Source organism: Sarcophilus harrisii, chromosome 3, assembly GCF_902635505.1.
Source record: "Sarcophilus harrisii chromosome 3, mSarHar1.11, whole genome shotgun sequence".
Classification (NCBI taxonomy): Eukaryota; Metazoa; Chordata; class Mammalia; order Dasyuromorphia; family Dasyuridae; genus Sarcophilus; species Sarcophilus harrisii.
Genome location: NC_045428.1, coordinates 582,889,441 through 582,908,314, shown reverse-complemented (window position 1 = coordinate 582,908,314; position 18,874 = coordinate 582,889,441). Strand labels below are relative to the sequence as shown.

The 18,874-nt window shown below is 39.6% G+C and overlaps 1 protein-coding gene across 1 annotated transcript in view; it reads left to right on the top strand.

The window, feature by feature from the left end:
• The window catches only part of PRDM16 (PR/SET domain 16), a 111,299-nt gene that overhangs the window by 20,065 nt on the left and 72,360 nt on the right, over positions 1–18,874 (top strand). The window contains exon 2 of the mRNA XM_031961567.1: positions 291–425. Within this exon, the coding sequence (XP_031817427.1) occupies positions 291–425 (135 nt within the window). The remainder of the gene's footprint in view (positions 1–290; positions 426–18,874) is intronic.

Here is an 18,874-nt window from a genome sequence, read left to right as displayed (position 1 = left end):
GATCACCTATTAGATATTGTAGAAGGGATTCTTGGTCGATCATGGGTTGGATTCATTAGCCACTGAAGGCCCATTGAATTCTGAAATTTAGTGACTGATTATGGCTCATCCTTTGACTCCTTCACCACTACCATTTCCAACCAAATCACTGGGGTTAGCCTTAGAGCAATGTTGTTGATGACAATTTTGCCAAGATCTCTGGGTACACTTTCCTGACTTTGGTGGGTCGTGCCTGTAATAACCGTTATCTTTTTTCTTCCCTTCCCTCTCCCCCCATCCTACCCCAACAGATTGCAGATGAGCTGGGCAATGAGAAGTTCTGTGTGGAGACTAACCAGACTGGAAATGGGAACTGGCTGAAGTATATCCGGGTGGCCTGCTCCCGAGATGACCAGAATCTAGCCGTGTGTCAAATTAATGAGCAGGTAGGCTCATATGGATGAGAAAACTCGGAATAATTCTTTGAAATTCGAGTGTGGTGATTTCGGTGTACTCTACATTGACTCTGATCTTTTGTGATAACTAGATTTCATAGTCTATACCTTCTCCTTACTAACATACAAAGAGATTGCTGTTTGATGGAGATGAAATTAAATGCTTCAAAATTAAAATGGGTTTATTCTAGAGAAGACAAATTGGTCAAAGTGGTTGGTATCATAAAACTCAGGCTGTCAATGTAAAGAGAAATTTGAACTAGATTTAATTAGATGGCCCCTCTAAGCTCTGACATTCCCTGTTCTAAGGTCCCTCCCAACTCTGACTTTCCCTGTTCTAAAGACCTTTCCACCTCTTACGTTCCATTTCCTAAGAGTCCCAAAGGGGATGGGTTACCAAGGGAGATTTGGGCTCCTCCTCTCTGGAAGTCTCTGAGCATAGGCTAGATGATCACTTGCCAGATATGTTGCAGTAGATTCTTTCTTCTTTTTTTTTTTTTTGCATTGTAACTTGTATTAAATGGATGACTCCTGAGATCTATCAAATGCTGCAGTCCTGTGAGTCTGTAACTTCTTTCTCTAATATTCAATATGTAACATTCTGTGCTCGGAGGGACCTTCCAACTCTTCATCATGGGCCTGATGGATATTGTCTGACTGGTATTCACTTATGTTCAGAGATCTGCTGGTAAATGTTTAACAATTAGCTTCCCAGGGGGAAATGTACACAGATACCTTTAATTTTCATATGCAATATTAATATTTTCTCCATCACTTCTTTACAAGTGATAAATCAGGCCCTGATCCAAAGCATTTACCATTTCAAAGGTGTAAATGTTTATATTGAGCATTTAATAATCAAGTCTCAGGAGTCAGTACAAGCTGACTCCAACACAACCCTGCTTGTAGTTCATACATGAGTCTCATCTCTGTAAAAGCAAGAACTATGTTTATCCCACATCTAGAATTCTCTTCGGTGTTCTGGATGCCACATTTTAGGAAGGACACTGAAGGGCTGGAGAACATCCAGAAAAGGGCAGTCAGAATAGGGAAGGGCCCCAAGATCATGCTATATAGAAGAATTAGAAAAAAGAACAAGGGATGATTAGCCTAGAGGAAAAAACTGAATTTGGGGTGGCACCTGACGGATCTCTTCAAGGGCTTGAAAGGTGTCTATGTGGAAGAGCATTCAACTTGCTGAGTTTGTTTTGAAGGGAAGAGCTCGAACAAGGAAAGGTGAAGAGAGGTAGATTTCAGTTAGCCATAAGGAAAGCACTGCATGAATTAGAACCATCTACAAATGATATGAACTGTCCTGGGAGGTACTGGGCTGCCCATCTAGGAGATCTTCAAGTAGGGGCTTTGAAGATAAATTTTCTAAAAAGTTGCCTAAAATTGTGTCAATTCCTGGCACACAGTAGGTGCTTAATAAGTACTTGTTGAAGGAATGAATGAAAAAAAAAAAAAACAAGAACGGGAAATGTCTTTGGGTAAATGGTTTTTAAATGGTCATGTTTCACCAAGTTCTCAAGAAAGACTTGGCTACTCTCCAACAAAGTCATTGCCTTAGAAGGGTTTGAAATGCTTTCAGAGTTTTATATTTCTTTAGTAAGGTGCAGAGAGAACCGACCCACAGGAGGTCCAGAACCCTCAGAGGTTCAGTGGACTCTCTGAACAAGCTGCTGAGGGATGGGACTTATTTTGGTTCCATGTTCTGACCCCTTGTGGTAATGAATTGATAGAATCCTATAACACCATAAATCCAACTCTTAGAGTACAAAATCTCATTCAAAACAAGTGTCCCAGAGAGAATGGAGTTATTCAAAGCTTGAAGAACTTCCTACAAAATTTTCCTATCTCTGTGTCGTCTCTGTCTCTGATTCTCTATATTTCTCTGTTCCCCTCCTTTTTCTTTGCTTATTTGTACTGAAAAGAAAAACAAGGGCAGCTAAATGGTGCAGTAGATGGAGCTCTAAAAGTCAGGAGGACCTGAGTTCAAATCCTTCCTTAAAACACTTAATACATGATAGCTGTGTGGCTCTAAACAAGTCATAAACTCCCTAAACATTTTTTAAACTGAGATGTAAATTATATATGAATATATGATTTCACCAAGTGACTTCTACATCTCCTTATCTACATCTAATCCTGGCTTTGCATCTTACTAGCTCCTTGTTGCCAGAACCTTCATTAGGGTGGGGTAACTAGGATTTTCCCTCCCCCAGTAAGGATGAAATAACATAACTTGTGCATTTACCTGTTGTAATGTTGCAATGGATTCTTTTTGGCATCATGAGTTGTGTTAAATGACTCCCTTTTTAGTGTTTTTTCCCCTTAGCTTTTTTATGTTTTTATTCAACAAGTATTTATTAAATGATTCATTTCAGGTGCTACTAAGCAAGGTGCTCAGTAGACAGAAATAAATTTTAAGAAATTGTTTTTTTAGTTTTCTCAATACTATTTTATTTTTCCAATTATATATAAAGATGGTTTTCAACATTCATTTTTGCAATGATTTAGTGTTCCAAATTTTTCATTCTCCCTCCTTTAACTTCCTGATCCCCTACTTAGCAAAAATATAATTCATTAAATATAGGAAATTGTCACTGTAGATAAGACCCACCTTGAGCACCTATATTAACTCCCCTTCTCAATCAAAGGACTTTATCTTAGTTATTTCTGGCAACATTTAGACCTGCTTCTTTCCTGGGGTGCTAAATTTGATTGGTTTGGTTTTGCAAATCACTGAACTACATCTGAGCCTCAGTTTCCTCGTTTTTTAAAAATGAGCATGAGAATTAATGGGCTGTCGGGCTCACAGGTTTCTTCAGAAGAGGTTAATGAAATTTAAGGGATTGAGAAAATGTTTTTCCTGATTCCCTCTTTCTCTCTGCAGTCAAGAAAAAAAAATGTAATTCTTCCAAGTAAAAATCAAAGTACAAAGGACAGCCATCACCTCCTCCTCAAATCCTCTCCCCTCTCCGCTCAAAAATTCTTCCCCAGAACTTTTCAATGAATCTTGTTATGACCAGTTTCAGGGCAAGTCAATATTCTCCTATTCCTCTATTGCATGTACTTCAGGTTCTTAATATTTAGAGGTATACTGTAAATATTTAACAACCAGCTCTCTACAAATGTGTGACACATTTTAAAGTTTAATCTGTATTATCATCATTTTCCCCATCTGTTTCTTAAATCTCAATAATCCAACAAAGCAATAAATCAAACCTGATTTGTAGCGTTTGCCATTTTCCAAGATGTAAAGGCTCACACTGAAGATTTAACAGTAGTTAAAGACCTTGGAGCTGGCTTCAGCCCATCCCAGTCAAATATCCTTCCTGAAATCCGGAGATCAGAAATGAGCACAAAATTCCAGATAGTTAATAGTCAATAAAGTTCCAGGCACTTTACTAAGCACTGAAAATATAAATGCAAAAACAATAACAAAAAATAAACAAAACAAAACAAATAAACAAAAAACCCTGCTCCGCAGAAGCTTAAAATCTAACAGGGAAGACAATACACAGGGGAAATTTCCTATCAGAAGCATGGTGGAGAAGTTAGAAAAGAATTAAAGGAGTACTGTCAGGTGAGAAATGAGGAGATGGCTCAGGAGATCATGGTCCTTCCCTCCGATCAGGACAAGGGATAGTGATGAGGTAGAAGAGCCAGAATGATGAGATTTTAAGAGATGATAAAAATTTTCCTGATAATAAGTTTCCTGGGGCAGGGTGAAGAAGTCAGATGTAATCTAATAAGAGGAAAAAATCAGCAAAAATTCGATCTTTCTGGATGGTCTGCTTCTGTTAATACTTCTTATGATCACATTAACACTTCTCCCCCGTCCTCCCCCGTTCCCCCGTCCCCTTAGCCATGTCTCACTGTCAACTCATATCTAGTTTATAGTTCACTAACACCCTCAGATCTTGTTTTATGAACTTTAATCTAGCCACAACTACCCTTATCCTGTATTTATGCCATTGGTTTAACAAAGAAAAAAAAAACAAGCAGAGAACAGGATTTTTATCTTGACTAATTTTTTAAAATTAGATTCAGCACAGTATTCTAAATCCGTAGAGGTCTTTTTGGATTTTGTCATTCATCACATTAGGTATCTTTCCTAGCTTTGTGTCATATGCAAACTTGATAAATAAATCCCAGATGACTTCATCCCGATTCATTCATAAAGATGGAGACCAGAACAGGACACAGGACAGAATCCTATGGCATGCCAAATAAACAAAGACCAATTAATCTCCATCCTGGAGACTTGGTCATTCAACCAGCACCGACTCTCTCTAAAGGTTCATTCTGTCTATCTATCTTTGCTTTGTGAGCTATTTACAACTTCTTCTTAGTAGTAAAATTTTAAAAATTAAATCATGGCAAGATTACAGAATTTCAGCGTTAGAAGGAACCTCAGTGTTCAACTAAACCAGATGGCATAGATTCCTGAGTCGTTTGAGTTTGTATCCTACTTATACCACTTTCTCCCCATGTGATGTTGGACAAATTTGGGATTCAAATCTGTAAAATGGGAAGATTGGATTAGATGACCACTGACATCCCTTCAAGCTCTAAGTCTAGAATTTTATGAGACTCGGAGGGGGAGAATTAAGTTATTGAAATAGTAAAGATATGACTTAAATCCAGGTCCTCGCTGCTCACTCATTTCATTGGTGTCCAACTCTTGGTGACCCGTCTGGAGTTTTCTTGGCAGGGATACCGGAATGGTTTGTGATTTCATTCTCCAACTCATTTTACAGATGAGGAAACTGAGGCAAAAAGAGATTAGAAAGTGTCTGAGGACAGATTTTAATTCAGGAAGATGAATCCAATCCCAGAGCTCTATGCACTATGGCGCCCCCTACTACCCATATCCATGTTGACCCATACTCAAAAAAAAAAAAAAAGAATCCTCTGCAAATTCCCCCAAATGGATTATTCAGCCTTTGTGGGAAGATCTCCCACGCAAGCCGACCCCATCCCCTCAGAAGTCCATTACTTTTTGGACAGCTCAAATCTCTAGGGACATTTTCCTGACATCCAGCCTTGTTAGAACTTCTGCCTAATGCAACAAATAGCATTACTGTGGTTGTTGATAGCTAGCAATTATGTAGCACTTTACGTTTTGCATTTATACATTATCTAATTTTATGATTTAGCAGCTAAGTTATGTATTGACATTTAAACTAGATTCATTGCAAACCACCCCCAAAATGCATAAGTATTGCAATAATTTTCTGTGTGTGATTATAATGGAAAGACCTTTTACTGCCTTGTTATGACTTGAAATTTCTTCTAGAGCATCACATTTCCGGGCAAGGTCTGGGAGATATCTCAAGAATCAGAAGACCGTATATTTAGAGATGGAAGAGTTTTTAGGAGTATTTAGTCTGAGCATTCCTTTTTTTTAGAGGGTTTCCCCTCTGTGAATCCCATAGAAGCTGTAGAGAGGCTTTAAAAAACAGAACCATAGATTTATAACTGGAAGGGAACTTAAAGGTTATTCCAAACCTTCCCCTTTCCATTTAACAGATTCAGAAACTGAGGCTGATGGTAGGAAAATGGCTTTTAAAAATAGGAAACAACTGAGATTTTGAACTCAAGTCCCTGGGGTCTAGATACAATTACACCACTTAGGTTGCTTGATGACTTTAGTATCAAGAGCAGCAAGCTTGGAGTCAGGAAAGATCCGAGTTCAAATCCAACACCAGACAGTTATTAGCCATGTAACCCTGGGCAAATCACTTAACTTCTGTTTATCTTCAAAAAGGGGATAATCATAGCACTTACCTCCCAGTTATTGTGAGAAACAAATAGAAATATCAGTTCCTGGCCATGGAATGGCACTATACAGATACTAATTATTATTATTATTATTATTATTATTATTATTATTATTGCCTCCCATGATGCAGCCCATCCAAATTTTCTCTTGCAATACCATTCTTCATCAATACCCTATATCCATATGTCCCACATGCTCTCATAGAAATGGTAAAAGATCATAAAGATTGTCTAGACCAACCTACTAATTTTCCAGAGGAATAACTGGAGGCCCATACAGGTGAAGAGGCTACCGGTGGTCACATAGCTAACAAGGAGCAAAGCTGGGACTCTTGCCAAGGTCTGAAGGTGCTTAAGTGGTACCAACCACAGAGATGTGAGCGTAATCCCAGTTCCTTCTCACCAGTCCCATTAATTTTGTAAGAACAAGACATTTACTGAAACCAAGAGCTCAGAAAGAGACCTGAGAAGCTCAACAGAGAAAGTCAATTCTGAACCCAAAGACTTGGAGTCCAAGTAAAATAGGCAGGAATCCAGGGAAAATCTCAGCATCAGGGAGCTCCAGGCATCTCTCCAGCCAAACTTGGGGCTCTTTGGAAGAAGCCACATATCTCCACTGCAGGCCGGTGACAGGGTAAAGATCCGAGGGTCCCTATGGCTATCATTCAGACGTTTACAATCCTTCACTCCTCGCAGGATATAGTGGTCTCCAGACAAGCTGCTAATAGCCAGACATCACCTGGTGTGTCCCCAGATTATTAGCTGAAATTATTGGTTCTTTGAACCACATCTTTGGGAACTCCCAGAAGACTTGGCTTCCCTGTGTTGCTGGCATTAATGTGAACAGTAGTTTACTCTCAGCTATTCTCCTTACTTCCCTGAGCTGAAATTTCATCTCTCTCTCTCTCTCTCTCTCTCTCTCTCTCTCTCTCTCTCTCTCTCTCGCCCAGAACAGGTCCTGGTATATAATAAGCACTTAATAAATACTTGCTGATTGATTACTTTGGGAGGATAGGCTGCTGAAATAGCCACTCCTCTTCATTTCTCTTCATCCTTCCTCTCCCTCCCAGTGCTTCCTCCCAACTCTATCATACACTAAAACCATTCACAGCAATAGCCTGTGATGGAGGCAAGAGTTCAGCTTCTAAAGTCACCGAATATTGGGCTTGAGAAGTCCAACAGAGAAGGTCAATTCTGAATCCAAAGACTTGGAGTCTAAGTTACATAGGTAGGAATCCAGGGGAAATGGTTAAGTTGAGAGAAATCTCAGCATCAGGGAGCTCCAGGCATCTCTCCAGCCAAACTTGGGGCCCTTTGGAAGAAGTCACATATCTCCACTGCAAGTGTGACAGGGTAAAGATCTGAGGGACAGCTCCCTTTCCCTATGGCTATCACTCAGACGTTTACAATCCTTCACGCCCTGCAGGATAGAGTGGTCTCCAGACAAGCTGCTAATGGCCAGACATCACCCTGGGACCTTGTAAAGTCACTTAACCTCAAAGGACCTCAGAGTCCTTCTCTGTAAAAAAAAAAAAGGAGCTTCAAATGTCCCTTACAGCTCTAAGGATTAGGAAAGTGATTGCTATCCTTGGTTGGGCATCCCCTTTGTTTCTGAATACAGCTTTCCTACCTTTTGAGACATCCCTAGTAACCAAAGGAAAAAAAACTATCCAACATACTAACCAAGTACTACTGTGTGTATATGTATGTATGTATGTGAGGATATACACACATGTTATAGAAATATGATGTTAGTATACTATATTATACTATATTAATACATAACTACATACTACCCATATACATATACTATATAAACCTGCTCTATATGTCATACTACATATACATATATACCGATATAGCTATAATAACTATAGGACATATATTCATGCTACTATATATACATATACTATGTAAACCTGCTCTATATGTCATAATACATATACAAATATATCGCTACAGATATCATAACTACAGGACATAAATACATACTACTACATATATATACTATATAAACCTGTTCTATATGTCATACTGCATATACATATGTACTAACACAGACATGGTAACAATAGAACATATATACATACTGCTACATATACATATACAATATAAACCTACTCTATGTCATACTACATATACATATATACTAAAAAAGATATCATAAAAATAAAACATATATACATACTATTACATATACTATATAAACTTTCTGTATATCATACTACATATACATATGTACTAACATAGACATAGTAACTATAGGACATACATACAAACTACTACATATACATATACTATATAAGCATATGGTATCTATCATGCTACATATACTAATATAGACATACACATTAAATCTATACATACTATACAAATCAATAAATAGACATTTATTAATCACCTACTAGGTCCCAGACACTGTGCGATGCAAGGGGGATATAAAAAGAGGCTCTGTCCTCAAGGAGCTTACTATCTAATGGGGGAGACAGCATGCAAACATACACAAAGCAAGTTCTAGACAGGATCAATAGGAAATAATTAATAGAGAGAAAGCACTGGAATTAAAAAGGATTGGGGAATATAAATGTATGTATATGTATGCTTATATAGCAAAATGTGCATGCAATATTAAAGTTTATATTTACTTTTTATATTTACATTTATTATAATACATCTCAGGGCTTCTTAAACTTTTTCCACTCGTGACTCCTTTTCCCCAGATAATTTTTAACATGTCCCTGGGTATATAAAATATGCAGACAGGTCAAATTACTCATAATAAATGATAATTTAATGATTCCCAAATTCAGTTATATGACTCCCTTATGGGGTCACAACCCAGAGTTTAAGAAGTTTTGTATGATATATTTTAATAATTAATATTATATCTTATATTAATATTTCTTATCTTTTTGTACATCCTATATGTGTTTTCACCCCCATAGTACAAAGTAGAAAATTAGAAAGTTTGCCCTGAGTTACTCTCCATCATTCCCCCCGCACAAAAAACAAAAACAAAAAATTCCTCCAACTCATGCTAACATCCATATCTTTTTCTTACATTAAAACTGACTCTTCACAACCTGAATAGCTTTATTTCAAAATTCCTTTTACAAATATCCTTGTCTTCTAGAATCACAAGTCCTGTGTTCAAATCCTGTCTCTCGTGTTTGATAGCTATGCATCATTGGGCAAATCTTTTAATTTCTGAGCCTCAGTTTCTTTACCTGTAAAATGGGGGGGGGGGTTAAAAATATTATCTAAGTCCAGGACATTTGATACCTAGGTGGTACACTACAGAGAGTGTTATACCTCAACTCAGGAAAATCTGAGTTTCAATCCAGCCTCCAACACTTAATAACTATGTGTTATAACTATGCTATGTTATAACTTATGCTATATATATACATAGTATATATATATATATATATATATATATATATATATATATATATATATTATGCTATATGTATATATGTATATACATACATATGTACATATATGTATATAAAGCATATACACATATGTATATATATATATATACATATAACATAGCTATGTATACAACATAGCTATATGTTATAACATAACAAGCATCCCCTTTGTCCTGGGTGACTCCCCCTAGATCCTCTCAAAAACAAAAACACCCCCCAACGCATCTTAACATCCGCCTCTTTTTCTGCCCTAAAATTTGCCCTTTGTATTCTGAATAACTTCATCTTCAAACTCGCCACTGCTGCTTCTTCCAAATCTTCCATCTCTTTCTCAATCTATTTCCTTAAAACAACAACTTAAAAGACTGAGGTCCATCGATGAGAAGGATCTTTTCTTCTCTCCATCTCACTTCCCATTCCATCCCAATGCAAGAGAGACTTGTAGGTCAGCCCAGCTGGCCGAAATGAAAAGAACCAATATTCTGGAGGTCTAGAGACAAAATTGATACCCAAGAGAGCCAGACGCTTGATCTTAGAACAACAGGCCTGGCCTCTCCAGGGCCAGTTCAGGATGAAACCTTCTTTCCAGCACCCCCACCCGCTTCCCCTTGGCTGAGCTGGCTGACAGTGTGCAGTTTCGAAGGCGATTGTGTGTCTCTCACTATTGCCAATTCTCATTGGGGTTTTAGAAGCAGAGTCTTTAATTTACCCATTTTTTTTTTCATTTTCGCATTGAAAAGGAAAAAAGAAAAAAAAATCCATCAGGTATTCTATATATACGTTCACTTTAGGAGGTGACAAAAAGACCCTTCAGCTGCCCCAGATAGCCTGCTTCTGCTTTCCCTCATCCTCCCCCCACCGATCCTTTCCTTTTTGGAAAATTCTAGCTTCACCCCTGGGTGGCTCTTTCTCCTGCAATTAGGAGCAAACGAGTTGGTTTGAAAGGTTTCAAGAGACACAGACAGGGTCTGTTCCTGAATTTATTTTAATGTTAAGAAAGAAAACCAAAACTTGGAAATAAGTTGGCCACAGAAGGAGGAAGGGGGTGGAGAATATATCCTATTCAGTACTACTCTGTTTTTTTTTTTCTTATTCTTCGTCTTCGCCTTCTTTTTCTTCTCTTTTTGAAATATGGTCCCAATAGCTTTTGAAGGTTGGCAGCAAGATGTTAAATGGTCAACGGTGCCTTTTAGAGCAGAGTGGAGGGTACAATGAGAGTCCTGGCCCATCCAGGCCCCTAAGTAGCCATGGTAAAAGTGAACAAAGAAACCCAAATTCTGGGGGCGTTCACGGTGCTTCCCAATCATCATGAGTCTAGGTATGGCAGGCAGGCCTTAAATGTCCCCAAACCCCCTTGAGAGGAAACAAAATCAGCAAAAGTAGTCTGTCCTTGGTTAAAAGTCACTGTTTTCTATCCAGAAGAAGGCACACAAACAGACCCAGAAAGTGCTTTCTGTCTCTCTGCCTGTCTGTCTGTCTCTTTCTCTGTGTCTGTCTGTGTCCAACAATAAATCAAGAAGAACAGAAATAAATGAACACATTCCACTGGCTAGAGGCAGATCTGAAGGGGGACGGGGGCTTTGTGTAGGAACCTTTGGGGCCTAGCCTCTCCCTCACCAACCTTAGCCCGAGCCCATGCTTGGCCATAGGTCTGGCACACGGGCAATGTATTATTAATCCCTTCAGCCCCAGTGCTTTGCAAATTCTTCCTAGGGATTGGCTGCTCTCAGGATGGACATAAAGGACCCCGTCTCCCCAAAGTCGAGGCAGACAAAGGTTAATCTCTTCCTTTAGGCCCGTTAAGCAAAGACATTTTAATAAAAGATTAGCCTTACAATCACCAACCAGCATTGTGTTGATGAGAGCCAGGGCTGCTTTTTAATCAAAACCTGGTGCCTCCCAGACCAAAATAATTTGCTTTTGATGGAGGGTTCTTTTCTTCTGGTTTCGTTTCCGCTGTCCTGTGGTGGAGTCTCCGCCTGTGTGTATCTGAGTGTCCAGTCTGTGGATGGGTCCTGGGCTCCATCCACCCATCACACAGACCGTTCCATCTCGCCTCTGCTCCCCAGGAAAAGTTCTCTCATTTGAGTGTCATTTTTAATTCCCTGCAATTTAAAATTAACCATTTGGCATAAACGTGCCATTTTCCAATGGACGCCTAAAACAATGGATTATTATTTTTCCTTCGAAAGTGACACTAAAATAAACCCCCTGCTCACAATTTCAGCTGCTTTGCAAAATGCCTTTAAAGACGTAATCAGCTCATTTCTCAGAGAGATCAGGAACCAAACCAAACAAGCCGGTCTTTTTAGCCTTAAAAATGTTTTCTTCATTTCCTTTCCAAAAATGAGGACCTCTTCTCTCCAAGCTGTGAATGAAACCATGTTGATACAATACCCACTAATTATGTTGCTCTGACAGCATCGAAAATTCACTTTCTATGTCATCTAGACATATGTCTAACATGTATAGATATCAGCTGGCTATAAATATTTCATGCAGACATATAGACGCGTACCTATCTCAGTTTCGTTTAGAGATTACAAAGCAATTCTTCATATATAATATGTAAATGTTAAATGCTTACATGCTTTATATATAATTTGCATATATTATATATTATTATATGTCATTGAAAGAATCCTTTGCCAAAAATTTCCTATGTGGATAAAATCACAGATCCCATCAAAATAATTTATATTTATTTCTAACTCTATCTATGTAAATGTGATAGGTAAAAAATATATATGTGTATGTGTCTATATATGTATATATATAATATATATATCAATGATATTATATATCAATATATAATATATATATCAATATATGCATATATATGTATGTCTGGCATATATAGCAACTTAAAAGCTTGAACTAAATTTAATGTTATATAATATAGATTAAATATTTATACATATATATACATACAATGGAGAAAGTTTTTTTTTTTACCAGTTGTTGCCTATATTCACAAAATCACAAATCTAGCCCCAAATGTTATATCTGTCTTTCAATCTATATCTTGCCTCAGAATACGTAAGTGTTAGGTAGATTAATAGGTAGAAGGAGGGATAGATTGATCATGTACATTTTTATCTATCCGGCACATGGAAACTTAATAAACATCTGGTGGAGGAAATCAATTCTATGTTATTTATTCTATATTGGTCATATTAGATTGTATCAATTACATGTTTATTTAGTGGTAATTTCTCACCCCAAAAAAAGGGATTTAATAACAATTAGGGTAATCTTTCAACAGACTAAAATTTCGGACATTAAAAACATTATGAAATTTAAAGAACATAACTAAGAAGTAGATTATTTTTATATTTAAACACATGCCAAGCTTGACAGACTGACAAACCATAATAATGAAGAACATAAGCAGAGATAAAATACGAGGGCACTCAGTAGATGTGCAGAGACAGGAAAAGAAAGGCAAGGCAGAAGCAAGACATCCCCCTTCTCCTCTCTGCTGGAAAATTGCATTTTGGTCCTTATTTTTAGCAGGGTGGATTTTACTGGACCTACCTGAAAAGCTGAATCCCTTTTTCAAAAACCCAAACCAATGTGCTTCCCTCCACCAGCACCACAAAATCCACCAGGAGCCCAGGGGCAGCTGGAACAAGCTAGGGAGGGGGCCAGTAAAGATTTCAGTCTGAACTCCACGGAGAAGTGGTCTCAGCTACCGAAGTGCCTTCCTATCGCCCACTGAGCTATACACTGTGTCACTGTTGTTCTCTGAGCTTGCCGATGCTCGCACTATTTTCACGAAGCAAAACTGAGCTTACGGGATTTTGGCCAGAGGAAGGGTAAACAGTGAACAGTACTTCCCAAAGAAAGGAAAACAATACTGTTCTTACTGCAGGGCACCGGGGTCATGGATGGAGGTATTTGACCCTGACCTACTGGGTTTGTTGTTCTTCCTATCTCCTTTCTGTGTGGACAACTTAAAAATTGGGGAAGTCCCTCAAGGCTCTAGTAACTGTCAGCCTTGTTAAGGTTTGGTTGTAGGAAAGAAAGAGAAAGAGAGAGAAAGAAGAGAGAGAGAAAGATAGACATACAGATAGACATAGACATAGAGACAGAGTTAGGGACAGAAGCTTACAAAGGCTGAACCTACACTGAAATAAATGACCAAAGGGGTCCACAGCCAGCTACTTTCTGATCAGAAATGGGGCCATTCAATTGCATGCTCCCTATGTGCCTGTCCTCTTCTGAGAACAGGCCTCCAGACCACATTGTGAAGACTGAAGCCTTGATAAATTCAGGCACAGTTGAATCCAGGAATGCAACTAAAGTGGGGGGAGAGAGAGAGAGAGAGAGAGAGAGAGAGAGAGAGAGAGAGGAAAGAAAGAAAGAAAGAAAGAAAAAAGAGAAAGAAAAGGGAGAGAGAGGAAAGAAAGAAAGAAAAAAGAGAGAGAGAGAGAGAGAGAGAGAGAGAGAGAGAGAGACTGTTTAGACAATTTGAAGAAATCAACATCCTGATAGAGAAGGCCACTTTTTGTTATTATCAGCTTCTGAGCAGCCTGGGAAACTTAGAAGAGAAAGGAAGGCCCAGAGCTCTTTAGCATGCTGATGAATTTCGGAGAGAATTGTTCATTCAAAAAAAAAAAAAAGTACAGTGTATTGCTTACTTGTTAACTTGATTTCTAGTTCCCAGCTTTAGCATGGTTTCGACTTTGTGAAATTGGAAAGACATTTTCTTCTGGTGTGAATCTAAGACTTCTAAGGTTCAGCGGCCATGGAAATTGTGGGATCTGCAATACCATTTCTAAAACGTCTTTCCCAGGAAATTAATTTCATGTTTAAAAAAATACTTAACTAGTGAAAATGAAAAGAAATATATTCCCCTGCAATAACGGCTTTCAACTTTTTTTTCAATTGAAAAATGAACTTGTTGGAAAATAGTGTTTTAAGAAGGAACTCGGTCACAGTGAACGTGAGCTGGGTAAAATCAAACTTGTCTGAGGCTGGAGTTTAGCCTCATATGGAGAATGGTGCCCTTGGTTTAGTTCTGAAGTTGATTTCCCTACAATTAAGTCCTTCCTTATATTGGGGAGAAGAAAACTGGCAGGAACTAGCCAGAGACATAACTCTGAAGGATGGTCTGCGTGTGTGTTTGTCTATTTGAGAGAGAAAGACAGATGAACAGAGAGAGATCCCCTATGTTCAATAAACCCCGCTGGAGTCTCATGGGGAACAATGGAAGGTAGATACCACATTAAGTCATTTTTGAATTTTTTTTAAAAGCATAGGTCTTTAGAATTAATATTTATTAAATAGCCAGGAAGCTCTGTTGTTAATTGTTCATTATTTCCTCCTCAGATTTTTGATCAAGAAAGAAAATCACAATTAGATCATCCCTGTCCCAAACAGAGCATGTCCCAAAGTCTTTATGAATTCAAGCTTGAACCCTTACAACAATCTTTAAAACACCCAGTTATGTTGATGTACAACTATCTATAAATGTCCATAATTTTATATGTGTGTGTATGTCTAAAAGTTTATGCCTATCTCTGTTTCCATGTCTTTGTATACATCTACAACAGTATACATTTATAAGTGTCTATTACTTTGTATATTCAAATCTAAATATATCTATCTGTAAATATCTCTGCATATAGCTATATCTATGTAGCTATGTTTATGTCGATAAATTTCTATTTTTATATTTAAGCTCATCTTTATGAATCTCTATGGCTAGTTCCACATTTCTACATCTATTGCTATTTCCACATCTTTTATATCTGTATTTGAGTTGATGTCATCTAGATCTGTGTATATCTATAAATTTATGAAAAAAAAATGACTCCTTTTATCTCCCAAGGTTGTTATGGGGATCAAATGAGAATATTTGTAAATACCTTTAGAAACCTTAAAGTACTATATAAATGCTTGTTATTATTATATCTCGTTATAGATCTATTTAAATTTTTGTTACCATATACATATTAAATACATAAGTATAAATGTAGATTTATGTATTTGTGTACAAATCTGCCCGTAAACAACTCAAATATTATGACAGGAAATTATTTTGAAATGGGAAACTTAGAAAAGGAAGGAAAAATATATTGTTTTTAAGTTGCAGCATACAGTGCTGAATGTCTTTCTCCAAGGTTATTGTTAAGGGAAAAGAGAGACAGACAGAAACAGACAAAGACAGACAGAGAAGCCAGTTGGACAGATTCTTTCCTGAAAAACAAAAGTTTAATCTTTGGTTTGAGAACAAAATTGTCCTGTATACATCCCACATAAACGAGGAGGGTTTCTCGTGCCCTGGACCCCCTGTCCCATCAGGGATGTCACCATTCTAGGGATGGAAAATGAGAAGAAAAGTTATAAAAATGCGTTAAGGAATTTTTATGAGGTTTTTCTAATAATTTATTGCTGGTTCAAACTAGAAGCAGTCGAGGTGCAGTACAGTGAATGGTGGGGTTGTAATGAGTCCCGTAGTGTCAGGAAAGGAACAGGCGCCCCATTGCCCGGGCAAATCGGGTTTCCATTGAAATCTTCTCCCCCATCCGGGACCCTTTGCTCCACCTTTGAATCTTGAAAGCTCTGTCTGCGTGTCTATCTCTGTCTTTCTGTCTCTCTGCCCCGGGGAAGGCTCCTTGTACGTGGGGTACAAGTTTCATCAAGAGGTTTTTGTGTGTGTGTGTGTTGTTTTTTTCCCCCTTAATGACATGTTCAAAATGAAACAAAAGATCAGCTCAGCTTTTGTGTCAGAGAGAGCTGAGCTTTGAATCGTTTTAGCTTGGATGGTACTAAGGGAACTGTCAAATTAAGGACCAGCTAGCTGAGTTTGGAAAAGTTTTCAAGCTCTCTCTCTCTCTCTCTCTCTCTCTCTCTCTCTCTCTCTCTCTCTCTCTCTCTCTCTGTCTCTTTTCTCTCTCTCTCTACTGTGTGTGTCTATCTTTCTGTATGTCTATGTCTCAGTCTCTGTCTCTTGGTCTATCTCTGTCTCTCTGTGTGTCTTACACTCACACATATTCTCTTTTAATCTCTTCTTTCTCCCCATCCCCCTACCCCCAGCCCAGCACTTAGTCAGTTTGAAAAAATTAAGGAAAGTTAAATAAACTTCTCCCCCCTGCCCCAGCTAATTTTATATTTCATATATGTATCCATGTGTGTTCAACATTATTGCCAATCCTATGTCTCCCGACCTCAAAATCCACCTCCCCTTTGGTCTCAGTGTACCTCTGTCGTCTCCCCACTATGAACATCTAGCTTTCCCGGAACGTACCCTCTTAGACTGTGCACTGGGATCAAACCCAGCTTGGGTTCCCAGGCAAGAGAGGAAAGAAAGTCCCAGTTTCCAAAGAAACAAAATAAATGACCAAGCTCATTTGAAATTTGAAAGCTTGAGGCTTCCCTTCACTTTGCATGAAGAAAGCGGGACGGCTTTTTTTTCCCCTAGAGACAGCTTCTTTACAGAGGGAAGACAGAGAGACAGACAGATAAATAGAGACAAAGACAGAGGAGAGAGAGAGAGACAGAGGAGAGAGAGGAGAGAGAGAGAGAGAGAGAGAGAGAGAGAGGAGGGTCTCCCGAGAGAGGAAAGATTAGGGGGAGTGTCTGAGCTCTGCATCTTAGATCAGTAAGGAAGGATCAACTCTACCAACCCCTCCTCTAGACACAAGAAGAGAGAGAGAAAGCAAGGATGCCGGCCGCAGGACAGGGACTGAGCTAGGAAGGACCAGCTCTGGCTGGCGCGGGGCTCCCCGCCTCTGCAGCTCGCCCTCCCCCTCCCTCCCCCCTCCCCTCCCTCCTTCCCTCTCCCTCCCAAGGGCCAGAGGATGGTGTTTGCCATCGCCTCTGCTCACCCCGGACTCCCTCTCTGGCACACTCTAAACTTAACTCAGATTGCTGAGCAGAGCCAACAATCACGGCCAAACAAGGTTAGACTACTTTTGCCCCCCCCCTTGTCCCCTCTCCCGCTCGCTGCTCGGTATCTCTGCCTCCTCTGTTCCTTTCTCCCTCTCTCTTTCTCTTTTCCCACGGGGGGGCTCCTCTCTGCCAGTGGAGTCTGGCCTGACCTAGAACTTGGGAGTTCTCCCTGAAGTCGGGGACCGGGGAGGGGTGCGGGGAGGTGGTCCTCGGGGGATGTTCAGGTGGGGGAGATGCAGACAAGGGGACCTCGTTCCCCGCCTGCCCCTCATTATTCCCAGCCCTTCAGAGTGCGAGGGCCCAAAGCACAGCTCGAAAATCAAAGCAGCCAGAGAGTGAGATAGGGCAGGCCAGTGGTGTAAGAGAAAACGGGGAGGGAGGGGGAGAGAGGGAGGGAGGGAGGGTGGGAGGAAAGGATGGAGGATGTGAACGGCGGCGACCAGAAAACCCGGGGAACGGGGAGCAGGTAACTGAGCAAACACTGCCCCCTGATGGGCGCTCGAGGGAGCCCACAAGGAAAAGCTGCTTAACTTGCATCCCTTCCAAGGCGCCATTATCAAATTCCTGCTCTGAGTGGGACTTGGGGGGCTTCCCCCAAGAGAAACTCCTAAGTCGGACCCGGGACATCCGTTCGTTTTTTGTTTTTTTTGTTTTTTTAATCATGCGGTGTTTCTTCATAGAGAGATATAATGTCACCGGCTAACAAAGAACTCCCTTTCCTTTTGTGCGCGCTTTGCTGTGTTTCATTTGCTGTGTGTGTGAGACAGACAGAGAAACAGAGGCAGAAAATCTGAGAGAGACACTGACAGAGAGAGAGCGAGAGCGAGAGTAAAAGAGCAAGAGAGACAGAGAGAACAGACACAGAGACAGAGAAACACAGAGAGCAAGAGAAAAAGAGAGAGAGACAGAGAGAGAGGCAGAAAATCTGAGACACTGACAGAGAGAGAGCAAGAGAGCTAGAGCGAGAGAAAAAGAACGAGAGACAGAGAGACAGAGACAGAAACAGGCAGAAAATCAGAGAGACACAGAGAGCGAGCGAGAGAGACAGACAGACAGAAACAGAAGCAGAAAATCTGAGAGACATTTACAGAGAGCAAGAGAAAAAGAGCGAGAGAGTGAGAGACAGAGAAAGAAACAGAGGCAGAAAATCTGAGAGACACTGACAGAGAGTGAGAGAGCTAGAGCAAGAGAAACAGACAGACAGAGACAGAAACAGGCAGAAAATCTGAGAGAGAGACAGAGAGAGAGGCAGAAAATCTGAGACACTGACAGAGAGAGAGCAAGAGAGCTAGAGCGAGAGAAAAAGAACGAGAGACA